The 15,534-nt window shown below is 33.5% G+C and overlaps 1 protein-coding gene across 9 annotated transcripts in view; it reads right to left on the bottom strand.

Moving 5' to 3' along the window:
• Positions 1-15,534, bottom strand: part of nktr (natural killer cell triggering receptor) — a 53,264-nt gene that overhangs the window by 11,715 nt on the left and 26,015 nt on the right. For 6 of the 9 annotated variants that reach the window (XM_039753686.1, XM_039753687.1, XM_039753688.1 and 3 more), the window contains 6 exons: positions 14,530-14,559; positions 8,802-8,947; positions 7,058-7,295; positions 4,383-4,538; positions 2,196-2,283; positions 571-719 (listed from right to left, as the gene is read on the bottom strand). In XM_039753686.1, the coding sequence (XP_039609620.1) occupies positions 571-719; positions 2,196-2,283; positions 4,383-4,538; positions 7,058-7,295; positions 8,802-8,947; positions 14,530-14,559 (807 nt within the window). The other 3 variants (XM_039753693.1, XM_039753692.1, XM_039753685.1) reach the window with 3 other exon arrangements.

Below are 15,534 nucleotides of genomic sequence, written 5' to 3'. Positions count from 1 at the left end.
GTAAATATTAACTGTTTGATCAATTTAATAAAATACAATTTAAATACAATAACTGTAATACAAATTAGATCTAGCAAGTAGGACAAGAGGCTGCATTTTACAAAAGCAAATATTTCCCATTATTTCAGTGGTATGAGTACACCCTGTAGTTTTCTCATTGTATCTTTCTGTACAATATACAAATAAATTATGTAAAAACAATTAAAGACAGAGTGTTCCCTGAACTATTAATTCACGTTCTTCTTAGGTATGATCTTGCTCACTATTTTTCTTATCACAGGAAGCTCACGTCAAGCATACACACAATGGCAAAGTCCATCATATTCCTTTTAAGGTCTACATAATGGGATTTGAACTGAAAACCATGTTTTCTAATCCAACTAATTGAAATTGATTCTTAAAAACTAGATGGGATCAGTGCTTAAATTGCTTTGCTTCTAATCCAATTGTTTAGAATGGGATTAAAAATGTATTAAGTAGACACACTTTTGCTACATTACACCAACATATCTCTGAAAAGGTGAAGAAGATATTCATGTTTTAACAAAGTATATAAACACGTTGTCTTACTTGTCTCCTTTACTCCACTTTTCACTAATGGCTGGTTTAAAGGTTTTAGTTCTTTGCATTTCTTCTTTCCAGTGAGGAGGTGTCTCACTGCTTTCTTCATCATCTTCAGATTTAGAATGAGATCTTGACCGTGGAGGTGTATGATATCTCTGCAGAAAAAGTTTGAAATTTATATTAATGCATACAAGTTTGTGAGCTCCTTTTCCCCCATTAATGTGTCAGAAAACTATAAAGTTAGGATATCTCCATTTTATATTAATGAAAAAATAAATATTAATAAATAAAGCACTATAAAGACAATTTCCTCTTGGGGATTAATAAAGTATATCAAATCAAAAAATCAGATAATTAGTATGGCTTTTAAAACATAATTCCCGAAAGAAAAAAGATTTTGAAACATTTAGGTTTGGAATTTAAATGAAAAAGTGATATTATAAAATATTCAACATAATTAATTTCAAGCAAAATTCTAAAATATTAACAAACAGCAGCTGCAAAACATATTAAAATTCATCAGAAACAAAAAATATAAAGGACATTTAAAACGGAAATATGGCTAAAAAAAATAAAACAAAACAAAACAAAAAAAAAAAAACGCAGAGAGACTAAGAGTGCAAATGACAGACATTTCTAACTGTTGACAAGTCACTGAAGGCTTACAGCTTAGTAATAGTCACTGGTTATGCAACACACAAGCTTAACTGAATTATTATTATTAGCTTTAAAAACTAGATTTTTGACTGCAATTAAAATTTAGTTGTAACAGAAGAATGCATATCATATCCAATTCTATCAACACACTACAGTTCATTTTTACTTAAATTTGTTCATTAGTTGTGTGGTTTCTAAAAGTTATGTATAAAATATAGACCATATGAAACTGTAACAACATTAATCTATACAAGCAAGTGTGACAGTCTGGGTCCATGATCAGTTTTCTTCCAAGGAACCTCTTGAACGCAGATTTGATAATGTTCCCAAGGATGAGCAGGGCAAATGAGCACACACACAGTCAGCAATAAACAAATAGTCAAATGAAAGCTCATAATTCTAAAAAGTCCAATTCAGACTTGGATGTGCAGTTTTGTCAAAACAGTCAAGCACCAATCATTTCTTCCCCAGTATTCGTTCCTCACTGCCTCTGGCTCATCATACCACTGCCTGCATTTGTGACAGTTTTGGTCGGCTTCACTATGTCTAGTTAGTTCCAGAAGTCTCTACAAACCGGATCCATTGATAACATACCCCAGGATGAGCCAGGCAAATGAGGACACACACAGTCAGCAATAAATAAAAAGTCCATTAAAAGTAAATAATTCTAAAAAGTCCTCTAAGCTTGGGTGTGCGGATTTGCAACAACAGTCAGGCACCAATCCTACTTGCTGTTTCTTCTTCAATCTTAATTTTTCACTGCTTCTGGCTCATCCTCAGATATGTTATTGTCATATTCAAGAAGTGAACCCAGGAACTGCCAATTACTAAAGTAAAAATAAGACTTCACTTTCCTAAGTTTCTATAATCCATTAAAATTAAACAAAAGATTTCTTACATTGAAAATTACACAATTCCACACCAAACATTCGAAACTAAAACTTGAAATACTTCATGTTACATACAGAACATACCATTGTACCTCGGCCTTTCACTTTGCGACCAGACTTTGTAACTGTTGGCTTCTGTTCACTTTGCACTGCTGAGTCATCTAGATTTGTCCTGTAGATAAAATATTAAAAATAAATAAATACATTTCTGTTATAAACACATACCATTTCAATTGTTCAGTGGTTTTAGACGCTTTTGTAAATATAAACAATATGGGTTGGCACGGTGGAGCAGTGGTAGCGCTGCTGCCTCGCAGTTAGGGAGACCCGGGTTCACTTCCCGGGTTCTCCCTACGTGTAGTTTGCATGTTCTCCCCCGTGCCTGTGTGGGTTTTCTTTGGGTGCTCTGGTTTCCTCCCACAGTCCAAAGACACGCAGGTTAGGTGCATTGGCGATTCTAAATGGTCCCTAGTGTGTGCGTGGTGTGTGTGTGTGCCCTGCAGTAGGCTGGCGCCCTGCACAGGGTTTGTTTCCTGCCTTGCACCCTGTGTTGACTGGGATTGGCTCCAGCAGACCCCCGTGACCCTGTAGTTAGGATATAGCGGGTTGGATGATGGATGGATAAACAATATGAACTGAAATAGAATAAACAATTGGTCAATACTGACCAATTTTTCAGACACCTGAAGAAAAAAAATGACAGTAAGGCATTTATGCAAATACGGATTATGACATTTTAATAAGCTACTGTTTGTAAACTCTTTATATCCAAAAGTCGAAACAAATATGAATAACAATGTGTAATCTTACAAAAGAAATACAATGGAGTGGATAAGTAAATATGAAAATGGTTATACTGCTTGAGAATACTGTATAAACTCTAAATTAGGGTTAGAACAATAAAATGAATATGTACCATAATACAATGTTAAGGTCATGAAGCCTTGTTTCATCCCTTTTTCCTTCATATAAAAATCATTTTGATTCCTTTAATTCAAATTGTGGTCAATGAAATTGGGTACCCTAAGTACATTCATACACATACCCATTCTCATTAATACAGGGCTAATTTAAAATCAATTACTGACCTAGGACAATGTATAGAACTATTCCAAGTGTGAGTGTGTTGGAATTCAAACTCAGCCTCCTGAACCTGTGAGGTAGCAGCAGACCCAAGTGTTATATTTTTTGTAAAATGAATCTACAGTAATTTGCTTGCTTTACAAATGCAGTTACATTTTTGCATCAAAAAGTATCCACTGCCCTATTTATATTCAGTTCTGAATATAATTAAAAGCTCTGGGTCATGATACTCAAAGCATGTATCATATGTAATAATGCTGTTAGGACAAAGGGTGTGTAATAATCGTTTTAAACAAAATAAAGGAATGCCCAAGTGTAATTTTTATAAAAGAAAAATGGTGTTAGAACTGTGTTACTCTTTGATTAAATTACTTCATAAAATTAGCTTATGACATTGCTTTTACGTAAAAGTGTACCTGAAGTCTAATGATAGAGTTAATGCCAACAAATGCATTTTAAAAAGTCATGTTTTTTGAGCTCTAAATAGTATGCAAAATAAGATTATTTGATATACTTTGTTAATTCCCAAGGGGAAATTGTCTTTTTGCACAACCTTTGGGGGTCACAGTGCAGGTTCAGCCATTGTACGGTGCCCTGTACAATTTAACTAGCCTAAGATTATCACTCAAGTCTGACCCAATAATATATTTTCCTATTTCAATATATTAAATCATGCACAGTAAATGAAAACATGCAAACAATGTTGTACACTTCCACAACTTTATAAACCTGACCAGACTACACAAATTCTCTTGTGCGACAAAGGACTTTTAAAAATCTGCTTCACAGAATGAAGATAATTTAGGCCAAGTTTCATCATCATGCCTTACACTCTTATCAAAGCAATTCAGACCATAACCACTACGTAAAAGTTTATAAATTTCGCCACAGAAACACTAATGGCCAAGTTATGAAGATGGAAACAATGTAAATGAAAATAAAACCAAATGTATTAAAACTCCGTATTGGTAAACAAACTTTGTTGCTTTGCTAGAAGACAGTTAGGATGAAATACAGTTAAAGCTTATTAATCCATGGTAAATGAACAAGGTATGAAACATTTTTCATAAAATATACTTAATGGATATTATGATGCCAAATCCCACCCCATACTGGTATGTTTAAATTTGCCAACACACAACAAAAAGTTTATTAATATAATCCTTTCCAAATGTCTTTGATACTCACTGATCTGACTTGGCTGCAGGAACAGGCATATCTCTTCTCAGAAGAAACCTATTTTCAGGCACTGGAGGGATTTCTTCTGGTCGAACAACTGGTTTTTCTCTCTTCACAATTAATTCATTTATTCTCTCCTCATCTACATTCTTCTTGACAAAATCTCTAAAATAGAGTAATTGACATATAGTTTCTGAATGCCAAGGTTTTCTATGAAATACCCAAAATACAAGTGAATCTGACAAGTCAAACATACAGTACAATAACAGAATGGAGAGGCATAAGAATTTGAGGTTGAAATTATATTAGAATGCACTATACTGTATAGTGTCATTCAACCATTCTTGCAGTCAATTTTAAAAGTTCTCATGTGGTCAGTGACCTTGGATATGTTACTTTTATTTTCAAACAATTTTTACATGCAGAATGCTCCAGTCACATTTTAAATGCTGTTGTGGAACCACTTTACTGACATTTTAAAAACATGAAAACACAGCAAATCAACTATGAGATGAACATCAGAATTGAAAAAAGTGCAACACCAGTATGTTTAAAAAAGCAACAGTACCACTTTGCTATTTTAAATCAGAAAACAGTAATAGTAAAGTACTGCAAATAGTAAAACTGTATCACACCTTATGAAGACTATACAGCCAAAGCTTTGCATATTTAACCTTCTTTCCTTTAAAACACGGAAATAACCCTTAACATTTTTTTGAGAAAAAATAAGACCAGAATCTACAATATAAAAGCATGCATTTATTCCACCAAGAATATACAGAATGGTGGGAATAAACAGAAGGATTTACAAACTTACAAAATAAACAAAACAACAAATACGTGCACTTCCTGAGTATTATTAAAGAGTTAAGTTGACCTGTCTATTACGTGCCTGGCTAGTCCACTTTTCACTAGTGTACCGAACCCAGACCCCAATTCCATCTCCTTACTTCCTACAAGTTCAGCCCACGACTTATCTTTACTATTTTCTCTTCTCCCATAATCACTTTGGTGGATTTGGAACTCTTATGGTTGCTCTAATAAACTCTCTCTACTGACTGAGCTACAGCTTACATTTAAAGTGGCAAAGCAACTCCAGGTTGCCTGTCCACCATAATAAATAGCTGTAATGGTTCCATTATTGAGTTCCAGGAATGAGCCATAACATTTGTTACATATAGATGCTCTAAGCCACCAGATGGTAATTCTTCTCTTGTAATATTTTTATAATGGTGTTGTTGAACGCGATATACATGCAGAGCAGGGTTGAATAAATGAAAGTACTAAAATTTGAAAGTCTCAAAAAAATGATAGTAAAGATTGCATTAGCGCAAACAAACAGAAATTATTACTCGGTGAAATAACGGAACAGCGAAAAAAGATCGAATATATTGTTTGGATTTAAACTTTAAGTCGGAGACTTGTAGATAGTCTAATTTGTGTTGCAATCAGGGAAAGGTAGTCTTTCTTCCCAATGAGGAGGTGTATCTGCAAGAATTAAGATTTGTTGTTTGTTGAAAAAGAAATCCACATACACGAGCGGCAGAGACGCAAAGTGGCTGGTGCATAGCGCAGACCAGGTGGGTTGGCAAGCGAAGTGAGCAGGGGGCAAAGCCCCCTAGTAAGAGTATAAATTCGGATACATGTAGAAATGGGTATCTACTACTCGACTAACCATTTTCATCTTTACTAAATGCAAAATGCAAAGGAAGCAAGGGGATTCTCCAAACAGACGACCCAAATAAATATAACAATGTAAACCTAAACAAACAGATATAATGGCAATGCAGCACATATTGAAAGTATACACTATATATTCCAGTAAACTGTTATTATTAATATGCCAGCTAATTTTTATTCCATATTGTAGAATATATTAGATATTTCAATCTTTAGTCTGCAAGAAGGAAAAACATATATTCCCTTCACTGTGAGTTTGACATGCATGTATAAAAATGATACAGAAACTACAGTATGATGAGACTCTCTTTTAAAAACAGGTTACTTTTACTTTAACTGAGAAAAAACACAAGCTAACTTTTCAATGATAAAGGTCATATTTTTTTATAGTCCAGGATAAACAAGACTTCAAGAACAAATCATACTACTACTACATTCTACAGCAAACTTAAATCTGAGGTTGCCAATACAGTATTACTTTTTGCTGACCTGTGTACATTGCTACTCTATCCAAGACCTGAAACTGCCAGCTCAGAAATAACATATAATTTAGATGATTTCTCACTATGAAAGACAAGAGTAATTAAGAAAACATATCATTAAAATAACTGATTATGACTGTTTGACTTGCTCGTAAACTGGTTTCCAGTTACATTTAGAGCGACCTTAAAGGTTTTGTATCTTTACTTAAGAGAAGGTACTAATGTCTAAAAGTCTGGGCATACACTGTATGACTACTTAATGTATGTTCACTTAAAATTTGCTAGGCACTCTATATCAAAGTCATCAGTTTAGGTTTAACAGAATGTAAAGAGTACTAAATGGCTACAAATATATTTTCAAAAAATCAGCATATAAACAAAAACTTGTACATACCTTGTAGCTTTCTATGAATACTTAATATACGTTTTTCTAAATACATAATACTGCCACCATTTGTTCCTGTCAGCAACCCCTTTTATTTACTAGTTTACATCTGGAGAGAGGCAAATAGCAAAACTCACCTTCTTTGGCTAGATAGTGCTCTTTTACTAACACTTTCCCTTTTCTTTAATTCTTTCTTGACTTTCTTAGAATGTTTGTGCTTTGTTCTCCTTTTTCTCTTTCTCCTCTTAAACTTTTCTTCTTCTGTATCACTCTCAGAAGAGGACAATGAAGGTGAAGAAGACTCAGAAGAGGTGTCTGAAGTATTTGAGGAATGGGAAATCTTCTGCTTACGTTCCAGAACTAGAACACAATAAACTATAAATATATAACCACAAACTATTAAAAAAATGTATTGCATTTTCCCCCAATTGTGTTACGTTTTTTCTATTAATGGTATAAACCTTGTGCATAATGTATAATGTATATAGACATAGCATGAAATGTTTTAGGGATGATTTTTTTTTTTTTTTTTAATCAAATTTATATCTAGTATATAAACACACTACAATAAGGAAAACATAATCCCATCAAAAGTGCAAAGTACAACATTTTAGAAAAGTATAATTAACACCCCAGCCCTATCTAGTTCAGATAGTCATAGATGGCCTTTGATTATAATCAAAATGTATCAAATCTACACATACCATACATTCTACAGTTGTTTTCTGGAATGCATAAAACATACATACAGTAGGCACTTATCATTCACAGACTAACCTTCTTAGACACATAATTCATGAACTGAGTACTGAACTTAGTGCCTTTCCATTTTTTCAATAACTAACATTAAGCACCATTGTCAAATGATCAAAGACAAATGCTGACACAAATGTATTAAAACACACAGTTGAACATAATCAAACTAGAAAACTGGACTGAGAAGGTGATAAAGACCAACGATGCAGAGACTGGAGCCTGTGCCTGAAGGATGCATTCTGATCACTCTACTTCAGGTATTTGCATTTTTCATGAAGCTTAGGAATATAAATATAAATTTGAAAAAATATAGTATTATTCATTTACAAGTAACATACTTTGAGCAGAAGCAGTTTTTCAAAAGAAAGCAATTGCTACTTCACTATCAGATATAGTGTAGCTTACATTTTAACTTATTAGCTAACTCAGTGGAAAAGAAGTGAGGACTTCTGTTCCAAAGATGCTGTATCTGGAATATGAATCTCGCACTTAGTCGCTGTTCGTGCAAAGTTTGTGTCTGCATAGGATTTCCTCTCACCCCCAAAGATGTGTAGGTTAAATTAACTGGCAATTTGAATACACAATGAAAGGTCTGAAACTTAAAAGCTTATGAGAAAGACCTGGCAGTCATTTGACCACAGATTCTTCAGTATGGACTGTATAGTCAAACTGTAAACAGAATTCTAATAGGATATTAAATTATTAATCCCAGTGTTGTAGTACAAATCAAGTTATGGGATACTTAAGCCATACTGCACACTAATGAGACCTCATCTAGAATACGTTTTGTCATATCTATTCCAATGTAAAATTCCATCATTGGGAACTTCCATTGATGCTTAACCTAACTGGGCCCCAGCTGTGACTTCAGATTTACTTATTGTGAGTGAGTTGGGTTTAACTGCGATTATGGTCAGATGAAATAATTGTATTTGATAAATGAACAAATGAAAACATACAGATATTAAAAGATATTGATGAGTTACATAAACATAATCAAACAACTTCAGTTCCACAAAAACAAAAATCTAATTTTTGTGTGTAGAAAAAAATATCAAATGAATACTACTACGCTGCATTTTGCAGTTGACTTAAATGTGTTACAAAGGTAAGAGCAATATTTACCATCATTTGCTGACTTAGTTATTAACTGGCCACAATCAATCACACGAACATCTGCATAAGGACGGCTTGCAGCATCGGTCTTCAGATTTTCAATCTGCTTAATCACCTCAAAGCCAGAGATAATTAACCCAAAAACAACATGCACGCTGCAAGAGAGAAATATAATCTTATAAAAAGAACACACACTTATTTTAGCATGTAATTTAACTCATTGTATTTTCAGTGAGAGAAAACAAATGACCAATTAAAAAAAAAATCCAAAACATATTTGACAACAATATAACAGATTACTAGTGTCTTTCATCATTTGTTATTATGCTAGTTTCTGCATTACCATTTAATTTAAAATATTACATATCTTATTACAATATATTTTGATGTTTAGTTTTTCATCTCAATAAATTGATCATTTAGGTGGAAAACCTACGACACAGCGGATATCCAAATTTTTTCAATGGTGATAATAAATTCAAAACGTTCTACTATACATGCACATGTCTGTAATTATTTGATCACAGTCCATGGTATAATAAATATAAAACTACATGCACATTGTTAACAGATAAAACAAAGCAGTATTTCATTCATTGAATAACATTTTACATATAAAATGTATTATTTTTTAGAAGTCATTAATGAAATAACCACTCTGAAATAATTACTTAGAGAGATCCATAATATTCGTTATGAACAGCAGTATTTGCTATTTTTACATAGAAAATGTGGTTTAAAAATTGTTTTACATTAATAATTCATATTTTGATTACAATTCATAATTTACAGTTGACTCACTTTGATCAATAACTTTTAGTCGTTAAAAAGTAAAACATTATAATACAAAATAAGAATTAAATCTCTCAGAAAAGGTGTGATTTATGCAGTGTGTGTAAGAATTTATTTTAATGGTGAAGAGAATACATATCACAAACTGCGTCTTTACATTACTGAAAAGTGTTCTATGCATTTTTGTTTAGCAAAAGGAAGTCCCTTGCTAACTGTCAGGCAAACAAGCTGCCAAGAACAGCTTCTCTGATTGCCTCTCTTAATGATTAAGATGCTTTGCACAGTACATAAAATCATAAAAAGAAATAAAAATAATATAAAATATAGAATACAGTCACAATGCTACTAGTGTACAAAGATCTACCATTAAATTGAACTGAAAAGTGAACAGCAGTGATACAAATGTTCAAGTACAAAGACACTGAATGATACAGAAACCTCAGAAAAAGTGTCTGGTCTGCAGGACCACCAATAGTCCAGACCCAAAAGGTTCCAAGGGCACATGAATAATGATCAAATTTGTAAGCTTGTTGTGTAACCCTTATTTCATAAACTGTCCAACAACTAACGTTTAGTCAATAGTGGACCTCTTTTGTATGTCATTTAGTTAATTATTAGTTTAATGATAAGTCCTCAAAATATCCCTAATAAGACTTTGCACATCATTAAGTATTATTTGATAAAGCAGTCTATCCATGCTTAAACACATTAAGTTTCACATCTTAAGGAACTGCATTTGATTTGTCCTGCGGTTTTGCAACTATTTTCCAAACATTTTTGAATTAATGATGCTCAGGATGATGCAGAAGGACATGTAAGGAATATACGTGCATGAATGCAAATGTACACATTACTTCAGGCTGTGAATCCAGCTCCAACCTGTTCAGCAGCATTCTGTGGACTCTCAGAAAGCTGTCATGAGATGAGGAACACAAGCATATTTGTGAACATTTCTTATGTGGTACATACATGCACCTATCTATATGTACTTCCTTCATTCGGTAACTGTTATTTTTGCAAAATCATGTTAAAGCAGGGAAAGAGTGGAACGATGATGCACAGTTCATTTAAAATGACAAAAACAATGACAGGCACACTTTGTCTTACCAGTTTAAAGTGAAAACTGCATCATCTTCCACACAACATTAAAAAACTGCTAAGGTTGGTGGACTATTGTTTACTGATGCAGATAATGTCACCTATGCAAAGAATGACTGTGTCATGTTCAAACAACCACAAATATCTAGAAGGATGTCAATGTTACTGAACTGCATGTTATTTGTGCTTGTGCAAAACATGCTATGGTCAATGAAATTGTCTGGAGTGTCCTTGTTTTCCGTTTTATAACTTGTCCTTTAACATAATAGTCTGGTTTTTATGCACTAAATGGATGGTTATTTTGAATACTAATCTAGTAGTCTAGCTTTTCAAGTGCCAGTGAGGTGTCCTGATGTTCATCCCTGTTTGACTTAGTACAATTGGCACACCAGCATCCTTTTCACACCTAGCAAGCTGAACTGCACGGTGGCAAGTAAATAAGGTGGACAACTAAAGTACTTTGAAAAAAAGTACTTGTTATAAAACTCATTGCTGAATAACTGTCTACATAAAGCCTACTAGTAGGGTGTAATTTTTACTTACTCTTCAATAGTTAATAAAAAGGTGAACTGTAGTAAGGGTTCAGATGGTCTTGGACAAGGAAGTGACCATGGGGGGTGTCAGGCTTCGGTAAGAGGGCCTAACGTGAATCAGGCTTTTAATAAATCTTACTGGTACTGGACAAATTCCTACACTAACCACTAGTTCATCCTATAGAAAAAATTCTATCAGCTGCAGAGTCAGCTCTTGATTAGTCATTCTAATACTCTAAAGACTGCTTGATATTTCATTAAACGAGACTATGCATTAATGCACCAAAAGACACAGAGTAAGTTGTACAGATTTACCAGTCCAACTAGAACACCTCATACACTAGTTTACCCTAACGTTTGAATAGTTGCAATTTATCCAGGGCTAGCTTTGGGGGGAAAAAACATCTAATTCTGAGCAACACAGGCACAGCTCGGATTTCGTAAATTAGTTTTTCTAGCTCCTATTGGTATTATACTCACATCCATTTTATTATTACTGTCTCCATACAGTATGCATTTTCCACTGCTTGCTGGCACCCCATGTCTTGGCAAATGGCCACCTATTATTTTGGTTAACAAATTGAAGGCTGTTAGTTAGGAGATAGCATATCATGAATCAGCAGTTGTACCAAACTGGTACAAGACGTCTGAGTCACCATCTGCCACATTATTTCCTGATAAAAAGTTGAGTTTATCTGTATCACTTATAATAAGCCACAATTCTCACTTATAGACTGATTCTACCTAATTTTAAGTTGCTTTCCCTCATTTTGCAGACCTCACTTTCCCAGGCAATTGGGATCAATTACTACTAGGGCTGGGTATCGGAACTGGATGCCCCGATTCAATTAGATTCTGATTCACAATGCTCCAATTCGTTTTGACATTTCTTTTATCTTGACCAAAATGGCTTGCATGGACATCTGAAGTAGTGAATTTTTAGAAATGACTTAACCATGCAGAGAACATTAACATAATGCAACAAATCTAAGTAATGCTTTATTTGAAGGGTGTCTACATAGTGATTTCATAACATATGCATAAGCACTGAATGACATTTAAGAAGAAATACTTGATTAGTAATGAACAGTTAATATCAGTATTTGTGGAACAAAATATTATTGCTCTTAAAAAAGCTTTTCATCACTGCACTCAATCAAAATTAGCCATTCATTTAATTACCATATGTATCGCTACACCAGAGTCTACACATATTAAGGGGGGGTTCCTTATTTTAATACAATGCAACAACAATGTAGATCATCTTGTGAATAATATTATAAAATAATCAAATATTGCTTCTTAAATAATAAATGTCATTCAATAACTTATTTGTGTCATAAATCTCCTTGTAGACATGCACCTTTCAACTAAACTGTCAAAAATTAAAGATAAGAGTGGGAAGACTTGTGTCTATCTATAGTTCTACAGGTCACACATATCTTCAGTTGCTCACTTGTACCAATCACATTTATCAGTTTAGAAAATGCGTCCCAACAGTTCTTGAGACAAAAAGGAAGTATGTTAAAACAAGGATCTAGACCCAATGCATTTTGACAAGTGCACTGAATGAATGGAACATAAAAGAAACAGAACCGGCCATCGTGACTGGTAATGGAGCTAGTCTGGAACTACTTCATGTTGGATGCTTTGAGCACACACTTACTTTTGTATTTTAGGCTGCTCTGAAAATTCCAAGAATTGCCTGTTTGCTTTGCCAAGTGAGGTTCAATGTGGGGTCCCTTATCTTTACAGATGAGAACTGCTATAGATTATGTTTTTTTTTGGGCACAATGCAACTAATTATTAATTAAACGGAAACTGGGATCTACCCATTTTCTCCAGTGTCGATTGATTAGGCTCTGCTCATTTAGATGTTGACTGAGATTAGATTTATGGGTGACCTAGGGATAAATGATTTCTCAAACTTTGCCGTGTTACAACTATAGTTAACTATAGTTGCACATCTTACATATGGATTTGCTTTATCCAGTTGTTCTTTATCAATGAACCGTTAATTGTCTAAGACAATGGTTTGATTTAAAGAGGACACACCATTTTAAGTGACTAGGAAAGTGTTTTTTCCATAGAAAGTCTTAACAGGCACATTAGCTGCATCTACTGGATTGAATTCCAAAAACGAAGATAAGCAATACTGTAATCTACATATAGTAATAGAATGGAATAGAGATTCACAAGATCAATCTTGAGACTAAGAATCGATATCGAATTGTTTAAACAAAAACTAACGATTAAAATCGGGGGTTGAATCAATATTTACACCTAGGTCTACCTACTACTACTATAAATACCAGTAAAGCAGGGAGATTTAGGCTTCATATAGTGCATGTTAAGACCTTACAAAAGACTCATCACCTGCAGGAGATTTTTGGAACGGAACAAATACAAGTAGTCATCAACTTACGACCACATTTGGTTCAAAAGGACCAGTTGTAAATAGATTTGGACCATAAGACAGACCAGTATATGTACTCAAACCTGACTGTATATATAGTAATGTATAAGAAGTCCCTTAAGTCATATTGTGTGTTTTATATCCTTTTTTTATCATTCACTTTTTTCCTCCCTCATACGGTTTGATCACTTTCATTTTTGTGTTGAGGTCAATTGCCTTTTTTTCCTGTAATTGTAAGACAAATGTAACTGAATACAGTCAAAAGTGCTGCAGGTAGTAAATAGAGATCGAAATGAAGGAGTCACAGCACAAAGAGCAGGCATGGCAAAAACTGTCATTTGTCTGTGAGACAGAGTAGCATTTGTAAGTCAAATGGTTATAAAGAGCCTAGGTCATAAGTCAATGACTACCTGTAGTAATATTGATGGTGCAAGAGACCTAGGCTAGGATACATAAACAGAATACATGAGAAATGTCTAGTTGATATTGCTTATATTTTAATTTTCCTGTCCGCCAACATTAAAGAAATGCTAACTATTACAGGGTTCAGAACAAGCCGATGATCAATAAAGTTGGATTTCCAAGGCCAAAATTCTCATGTTTAAAATGTCCTTACTGGAAAACCACAAAGTACTTCTGTGAGCCTAAAGAGTAAAGCACAGGTAATAACAACAATAATCAGATTTCCAAACTGGATATTATGATACCCAGTAGTATGATACCCAGTGGTATGGTATAGATCCTATGATAAATTCTGAGAATTTAATTAATAAAACCTGTATATATAAAATAAAAAATAAAAGTAGAAGAACAAGGACACCCATGATTCTGACCACCTATATAAGAAGTTATGGCTCAAAATAGAAGACAAGTAGAAATAACTATTTAAATGTCTTACCCATCAAGATGAGGTGCTGTTTTTGTTGTTCTGTGATATGACAGCACATAGAGGTTTACAAGTTTTGAAGTGTTTCAAGGTATGGTGATGAAAAATTAGATGGGGAGAAGGAGGAGTAGAACAGACAAAGAGAGGAAGGGAGGGAGGAAAAGACAGAAAAAAATTAATTAAAAAATAGAATATTTCAAAAGTAAATCAGCTGTACCAACAGCAAAGTATTAGCTTAGGATACAAAAAAATCTAGACAAAAGATTCCTTTTTTGCCTTTTAAATTCTGTAGAAATACTTTAAGGAGTTGGATCAAAAACTGAACCCCACCCCCTCATAAGCTGTATATAAAAATGTACTTTTGTTATTCATATCATTTTAGAAGACCTTATCATTAAATCCACAGAGAAAGAAACAGACAGAACACCTGAACCCTCAAATCAAAATTCCATTTACAAAAAGTCCTTACTTAAGATTGACTGATTTGGTTGTTTTTTGAAACTTGCAATAGGTTTGTTTACTTCACTGAATCAGATATACAATATTTGTGACACTTCCAAATTTTAGATTTTACACCATTAGAACTATACATTTTAACTATTGATAAAATTAAAAAAAATTTAGATCCTAATTTCCCTCCTGCTAAAGTCAATGATTATCCTAGCTAACCATGGGAATAAGTGGGAAATAAGAGAGAATTAGTTTTTGATCTCTTTGATTAAAAAAAGCACATTGATTCAAAAACATTTTGTGTCACAAAGCTCCAATGCTGAACATCTCAAAACTGTTATGGAAAGTTCAGTATTTCTATTTAAATCTAAAAACATTTACTGTACAGAGACACAAAGAGAGAATGAAAAATAAGCACAACCTTAGAAGAAAACTTTACCTTTGAAGTGCAGGATGTAAGAGTGTTTCTGAAAATTTTACACAAAAATTGCAAGAGAAAAATTGTGATACATTTTTAGACAAAAATTAGTCCAAGTTTTTGTATTTTTATATAGCATTCATCAGAAA

Source organism: Polypterus senegalus, chromosome 5 (genome assembly GCF_016835505.1).
Source record: "Polypterus senegalus isolate Bchr_013 chromosome 5, ASM1683550v1, whole genome shotgun sequence".
In the NCBI taxonomy this organism is placed as follows: domain Eukaryota; kingdom Metazoa; phylum Chordata; class Cladistia; order Polypteriformes; family Polypteridae; genus Polypterus; species Polypterus senegalus.
The sequence above is the reverse complement of the archived record's forward strand: the minus strand, read 5'-3'. Positions and strand labels throughout refer to the sequence as shown.